General features: G+C 35.6%; 1 protein-coding gene across 1 annotated transcript in view; it reads left to right on the top strand.

The window, feature by feature from the left end:
* Yes1 (YES proto-oncogene 1, Src family tyrosine kinase) overlaps positions 1-7,992 on the top strand; it is a 58,930-nt gene that overhangs the window by 38,926 nt on the left and 12,012 nt on the right. Inside the window, exons 4-8 of the mRNA XM_029540887.1 lie at positions 586-684; positions 1,979-2,082; positions 2,173-2,322; positions 4,435-4,590; positions 4,766-4,945. Of these exons, the coding sequence (XP_029396747.1) occupies positions 586-684; positions 1,979-2,082; positions 2,173-2,322; positions 4,435-4,590; positions 4,766-4,945 (689 nt within the window). The remainder of the gene's footprint in view (positions 1-585; positions 685-1,978; positions 2,083-2,172; positions 2,323-4,434; positions 4,591-4,765; positions 4,946-7,992) is intronic.

Below are 7,992 nucleotides of genomic sequence, written 5' to 3'. Positions count from 1 at the left end.
TCACTTTGTAGACCAGGCTGGCCTCGAACTCAGAAATCCGCCTGCCTCTGCCTCCCGAGTGCTGGGATTAAAGGCGTGCGCCACCACGCCCAGCTTAGCCCAGGGTTTTTTAAGATGGTGAAATGTTCTATAATGAATTATTTTGATGACTTCACAACTCTGAATATATTAAAACCTTTAAATGTTATCCTTTAAATGGGGGGAGAGTTATATATGACATGCAAATAAATTTTATTTAAAATTTAATAAATTTATTTATTGAACATAGTTTTAGCAGTTTTAGTTGAAAGAACATAAAGGTAAGTAGAATTCAAGGTATTTAGGTTTTTTTTTTTTGTTTGTTACTACTATTGGTTTAGAACAGTTGTGCTTTGTGTGGACTTAATTGCCTTAATTCATGTAACTGGCTTTTAAAAAATATTGTTCATTTGAGTTGAACTCTTAGTCTGATTAATCCATAAAACAATCCAGAAAAAAATCCAGATTAAAAAAATGGAAATGGTTTCTGATCTTTGCTTGAGATAAGAAATTCCACCTTGGATAAGGGTCTGCATTATGGTGACTGTTGTTTTTTGTGTGTTGCAGGGAAGGAGACTGGTGGGAAGCAAGATCAATTGCTACTGGAAAGAATGGTTATATCCCTAGCAATTATGTAGTGCCTGCAGATTCCATTCAGGCAGAAGAGTATGTTGTTACTTCATATTTTATTAATTATTTTGACTTTTAAAATGTTGGGGTTTTTTTTTGTTTGTTTTTTTTAAAGATTTATTTATTTATTATATGTAAGTACACTGTAGCTGTCTTCAGACACTCCAGAAGAGGGCGCCAGATCTCATTACGGATGGTTGTGAGCCACCACATGGTTGCTGGGATTTGAACTCAGGACCTTTGGAAGAGCAGTCGGGTGCTCTTACCTGCTGAGCCATCTCACCAGCCCCTTTTAAAATGTTTTAATGCACATTTTATATAACCAAACTTTACATACAGTTATATGCTAGTCTTAAACAGCTCATGTATCGTATTAATGAATGCTCTTTGAGAATTAATAATTAATTTTCTATCTGCTCAGAAACACACAGTAAGTAAATCTGCATTAATCATTCCACATTATGTTTAATCTCTGTCCTTTATTTTTCTGCTCATTTTAAAAATTCATTCTTTTGTACACCACAGACTGTCTTTTCAGCTCCTTGCACAGTGTATAATTTTGCTATTTGTTTTTACTGATATAAGTCATAAAAGTGCTCTTTTTCTCCTGTTACTTTTGTTACTCTTTGTTTTTTTTTTTTTTTTTTTTTTTTTTTTTTTTGTTTTCTGTGAACTTTCTCACAGCAGTGTCCATCATTTTTGTCACTAAACTTTATTAAATCAAACCGACACAGATTTGGAATTACCTATAATTTTGATATTACATACTTGCATCTTACTGAATACAGGTGATCACATTGTTTCCTAAGAGTTATTTCCCTGTCACTGACAGATTTTTCTACCTGTATTTTCTGTTTTTCCTTTTCTGTTTTATTGTTTTTCTGGCTGGTAACGAGAATTTAAGAGACATGTTGAGTAGATAGTACATGGAAAAACTATCAGAGGATATTTCCATAGTTAATGTATCTTTATATTTGATTTAATATTTATATTTATTTTTAATTTATTATTTTTATATTTATTGTTATATTTAATTTACAGCTATTCTTTGTCATGTTTTCTGTCATACTCCATTCTTTTTTGTTTGGTCTTTGTTTTTGTTTTTGTTTTCAAGACAGGGTTTCTCTGTGTAGCCCTGGCTGTCTTAGAATTTTCTTTGTAGACCAGGCTGGCCTCGAACTCAGAAATCTACCTGTTCTGCCTCCCAAGTGCTGGGATTAAGTTGTGCACCCTCACTGCCAAACTATCATACACCATTCTTATTGATACATGTATGTAATTTTTTTGACCCTCATGTCTTTCCAAATCAAAATATCACTAATTTTTTTAGATGGTATTTTGGCAAAATGGGGAGAAAAGATGCCGAAAGATTACTTCTGAATCCTGGGAATCAGCGAGGTATTTTCTTAGTAAGAGAAAGTGAAACTACTAAAGGTATGACTATTCTATTATTATGTTCCTAGAATACCTTAACCATAGTTAGGGAAGCTGGAATGAATGTGCCTATTCTCCCTTTCTCCCCAGGTGCTTATTCCCTCTCAATTCGTGATTGGGATGAAATAAGGGGTGACAATGTGAAACATTACAAAATCAGAAAACTTGACAATGGTGGATACTACATCACGACCAGAGCTCAGTTTGATACGCTGCAGAAACTGGTGAAGCATTACACAGGTAAGTGAGCACTTCAGAGTAGGAATTAATCCCTTATGTTCTGTTTTGTGAATACAAGTCTGTCAAGCTTTAATATCATTTATATTTACACACAGTAAATGCCCAATAAATGTTGATATTCTGGGTTGGGTTTTTATTTTGTTTTTGAAAATTATTTAGTTGTGTATACATGTTAATGTGTATGTATGCACACATGCTGGGGTACATGTGTGAAGGTTAGGTGACAACTTAGTCAGTTTTCTCCTTGTACTGTGTGGGTCCTGTGGATGAAACTTAAGTTGTCAGGCTTGACCACAAGCGCCAGCTTCAAAATGAGGAACAAGACTTGCATGTTGCCCAGGCAGTATAGCAGGACCCTGACTCAGAACAATAAAGAATGGTAATACCTGGAAACTAAATTGGATTATAGGATAGCATGCTCATATCAGACTATTATTGAAGTTGTTATGTCTTACTGGCACAGTATTTACATTGGAGTTCCAGATCATAATATATAAATGCTAAGATAGATTGTGACAGTACATTTAAAAATGTGACAGCAAAGACTTTATTTATTAAGTAGCTAAAATTAACTTGTAATATAAAAAAGTTTTCTCAGACCTGGAATTGTAGTTCAGTGGTAAAGTGCTTAATCATGTGTATGGAAGCCCCCCCCGCCCCCCCCAGCACTGCAAAAAGGAAAAGGTAAAGAATAGATGCCTTCTTTGATTTCCTTCTGTAGAAGTTGAATCTATTAAGACCTCCTAAAATATAAACCCTACCAAATCCAATTTGAAGATGCTATTTCTAACCCAAGAAAAATGAACTTATAGCAACTATAGACATTCTTGCCTTTCAAGGACCTTTGAAAAGTGTTCTATTTTGGAGTCTGTGTCTTAAATTTTTTCATTTTCATTTAGATATGTAAGTGCATGTGAAAGTCTTTAAATAATTAGTATTACAAGAGGGGGAGGTTTCCATGGCAGTTATTCTGTGACAGCTAGCAGCAAACAAACTATCAAGTCAGACAACACGTTTGACATTGATTGAATGTGTTACTAAGCTGGCATTACTTGTAATTGCCTTTGTTATAATGGATTTAAGTGGTTGCTTGATGAGAATGGAAGGAAATGTGTCTTAAAACAGGGAGAAGTTTTATATAAGCAGGATACATAGACCAAGCCATTATGTTTCCTGACTGTCTTTTTTTTTTTTTTTTTTTTTTTTTTTTTTTTTTTTTTTTTTTCGAGACAGGGTGTCCTGGAACTCACTTTGAAGACCAGGCTGACCTTGAACTCAGAAATCCACCTGCCTCTGCCTCCCAAGCGCTAGGATTAAAGGCGTGCGTCACCACCGTTCGGCCTGACTGGCTGTCTTCAGGTCTCTTTTATTTAAAATTCAGTCTCATATCAACTTCTTCCTTGATTTTCAGAGTTTTACAAATTAGTCGTTATTAGAAATAACAACTAATAATGCATCTCCCTCGGGGATTACATGAATCTTAGTGGTCAAAAGAAGAGCTTTAAGCTGTGGTGCATGTCTGTAATCTCAGCACTTAGAAGGCTAAGACAGGAAGAATCTGAATTCAACTCTCAGATACCCTATGTTCCTGCCAAAAAGTAGAGCGGAGTTTTGGAGGCAGATAGACTTGTGTTTGAATGTTCTCATTTACTAGCTGGGATTTTGGGACAGTTCTCTAGTTTTTCCAATCTCAATTTATATGAAAGATTTATATAATGCTGATTGACGTAATAACATAAGCATACATACTCAGTAAATATTAGCTTAAAATGTATTTCTAAAGGGTTTCATTTGTATATATTCCATCATTCTTCTTATTGAAAGCTTCCCATGCTATATATCTTTTTAGCATAAAACTGATAGGAGACTGATTTTAATTTAATGATAAGCTTTTTAAAAGAACAAATAATACGCCAGGTATGGTGGCGTATACCTTTAATCCTAGAAGCAGGTGAATCTCTCTCTGAGTGCAGTCCAGGCCAGGCAAGGCTACATAGTGAGATATATCTCAAAGATTGATCAAATAAATAAATAATCATATGATATACACACTAATATTCTATTTGACTTAAAAAGTAATTCATTTACAGTGTACCCTGTTAATCTATCTAGAACATGCTGATGGACTATGCCACAAGTTAACAACTGTGTGTCCTACTGTGAAACCCCAGACTCAAGGTCTAGCAAAAGATGCTTGGGAAATCCCTCGAGAATCATTGCGACTAGAGGTGAAACTAGGTCAAGGATGTTTTGGCGAAGTGTGGATGGGTAAGAAGCCTGAACTTTGTTGTTACTTCATTTTGTTATAGAACCATAAAATTAAAATAGCAAAATATGTACAATATATATTTTATTATGTAGCATAACTTTTATTGTTAATTGAATTTTGGTCTAATATTCCTTGAAATACAGATTGAAAAAGTAAAATAAATTGTTTTCCTAGGAACATGGAATGGAACTACAAAAGTAGCAATCAAAACATTAAAGACAGGTACAATGATGCCAGAAGCATTCCTTCAAGAAGCTCAGATAATGAAAAAGCTAAGACACGATAAACTTGTTCCACTCTATGCAGTTGTTTCTGAAGAGCCAATTTATATTGTCACCGAGTTTATGTCAAAAGGTATGTGCATTGTCTTAAAGGATTGTGTTATGATGAAACAACTTAGTTTTATTCTTAGATTAAAAAACCATACAGTATACCCTAGTCAAATCATGCCCTTTCCCAGATCCCCACCCAATCCTCCCACCCACCAAACTTTCTGTTCTTTCTCTGAGAAAGACAGACAGACAAAAAATGTGAGAGAAAAAAAACAATACAAAATTAAAGACAAAAACATGGAGTTCATTTTGTATTGGCCAACTGTTCCTGAGCATGCAGCCTTCCCTGGGGTGTTGTTGATCCACCCAGTGTCTCTCCATTGGAAAAACTGATTTTTCCCTTTCTCAGCAGTTGTCAATTGCAAATAGGCTCTTGGTTAGGAGTTGAACCGTGTGCTTTGCCTTCTCTGTGCTAGGATTTTGTCTGTGTGAACTGTGCAGGTATTGTGCATGCTCTCATTCTTTGTGAGTTCATAGTGTATCAGATTTGCTGTGCCTGGAAAATGCCGTTATCATGGAGTCACCCACCACCTCTTGCATAGATCCCTAAGCCTTGGGGGGAGAGGTATGATCCATTTAGGGTGTCTAACCCTGATCCCATTTAGAGCTCAGTGTTCCAAAATCTCTTACCCAGCATGTTGTTCAGTTGTACCTCTTTGTGTTAATTCCCATCTCCTGCAAAAAGTCTCTCTGATGGTGGTTCTGTGATGCACTTGTCTATGGATGTAGCAGTATGTTGTCAGGGGTCCTTTTATTGCTTTGTTCATTTAAGAGGATAATTGTAGATATTCCCTAGGGCTCATGATCTCAGTGATTCATGGCCTCATTAACACTGTCATATGGGTTCTGTCTTTTGAAATGGGCCTTCTAAGTCCAACCAAAAGATGGTTGGTTCCTTCTATAATATCATGTCCCGATTGTACCAGTGAATTACCTGGCAGGCAGATTGCTACTGTAGCTCACAATATTCATAGTTCAAAGAGCTTGATTGCTTTTATCCTTTAAAATTACATTTATTTATTATTTTGCATGTATATATGTATGGCTGCATGTGTGCTGTGACATGTGTGGAAGTCAAAAGACAGTTTGCATTTAGTCTTGGGATCAAAGTCAGGTTACTTACTAGTCTTGGCAGCAGGCATCTTTACCTACTGAGCCCTCTTGCCTCCATTTTTATTTCCTCTATTTTTATACATTCAGAGTTTTGTCTTTCTAACAGTACTTTCTAAGATGATTTTTCTGTAGACTTTTGAAAATAGGAAATGTGATACTTTTTTAATGGAATAGTGTTTATTCCTAGTTATCTCACAGAATCTTATGAGACTTAAAAGGAAAATTAAGCAGCTTGAGTCTTTTGAAAGTAGATTTAACTAAAGGAAATAGATTGCTAGGACAGTAGAAAAGTAGAAAAGTTGAGTGAAAGTGATAAACCTGTATCTATAGCACTAAGGCACAGACATTAGAGGGAAGCATTTTTACCTCATTTTATATAAATACAGTTCTTACAGGATCTCTAGAAACTTTTTCCCTGCTGTCATTTGAAGTTTCTCATCCTCCCCAACCCAGGCACAGGTGGGCTCTTACATAACAGCTAGTTAGAGCCAGGGGCAAAACCAGGCATGATTGGTACTATTTCTAGGCCATTGATGCTTTAGAATAGGAGCCAGCAAGTGATGAAATGATGCTGATTAGCCTGAATCTACCCTATTTGGATTGTATCTATTTTTAAATATAATTTTTTTTTTTTTTTTTTACTTTTTTGAATCAAACTAGTTACTATTTTGTCATTTTTCTCTAGTGGTTCACCTTAGCTGATGATGATATAGTTCCCTCTAGTGGTGGTAGGGGCATCTACCCACTATACATTTGCAACAGGGGGGGAAAATCCCTCTAAAAGGACTAAAAATAATTGTCTATTAATTGATAACCAACATATACCTAAAGTACCAGAGTATATGTCTTTTTTGGAAGGTGTTTAGGCTGCAAACAACTTCCACCTGTGGCATTTGAATGAGTGCATTAAATAAAATAGGACAGGAAGTGATAAAAGGACAAGAAAGAAATTTAAATCAAGATATTACTAGTATAAGAAGTCAAATGAATGTAAGTCTAATGGACCATCTATATAGCTCAATTATTGACTTTTTAAAATTGGGAAAAAGTGCTAGAATTCTGTTCTATAACTTCATTAATTATTTGCAGGTGAGAGATTTAGAATATAAGATAACAAAGTCCTTTCTGGTTTTAAAATGCAGTAATTCCTCATTTTACTATTTAGTTGTTTAGCAGGAGACCCTTACAGCCCATCAAAGCTTATTGCCTCCTGTGCTTTGTTGTTATATTGCTTCATATGCAGACAGATTTTTCTTGTTGTTCTTGATTTCTGTGTTGTGTTTTCTCCTGCTGATGTGGTGACAATCAAACCCAGGGTCTTGTATATAATAAGAACACTCTCTACCACTGAGCTAGCCTGGCCCCAGCCCTGCCCATAAGTTCCGCTCATGTTATTCTCATTCCTTAGAAATTGTTGGGCTGGTGAGATGGCTCAGTGGGTAAGAGCACCTGACTGCTCTTCCAAAGGTCCGGAGTTCAAATCCCAGCAACCACATGGCGGCTCATAACCATCTGTAACAAGATCTGACTCCCTCTTCTGGAGTGTCTGAAGACAGCTACAGTATAATTACATATAATAAGTAAATAAATCTTTAAAAAAAAAAAAAAAAGAAATTGTTTCCCTATCTTGATCAGTTCTACCAATTATACTTCCCTGGTCCAGTGTAGAACCCATTGTCAAACCCAATATTCAATTGCCATTTCTCTTTTGAGTCTTTTAATCTTTAACCTTTCTTATGAAAATGTGTGTTTATTTTTTGTTGTTTTTATAAAAGTGTGTCTTGATTTGGGTTTATCTGATGCTGTATGATCTTAACAGTAGAGAGAGAACAACCAGACCTTTGCTGAGTTTGTCATACTTCGCTCTCCCTATAGTGCCATCTCCTAACACTAAGAGCTATATATCAGACCACCTCTTTGTAATTATAACTACCCCAGTACATTCCCAGTTGGCTG

Source organism: Mus pahari, chromosome 7 (genome assembly GCF_900095145.1).
Source record: "Mus pahari chromosome 7, PAHARI_EIJ_v1.1, whole genome shotgun sequence".
Taxonomy (NCBI): domain Eukaryota; kingdom Metazoa; phylum Chordata; class Mammalia; order Rodentia; family Muridae; genus Mus; species Mus pahari.
The sequence above is the reverse complement of the archived record's forward strand: the minus strand, read 5'-3'. Positions and strand labels throughout refer to the sequence as shown.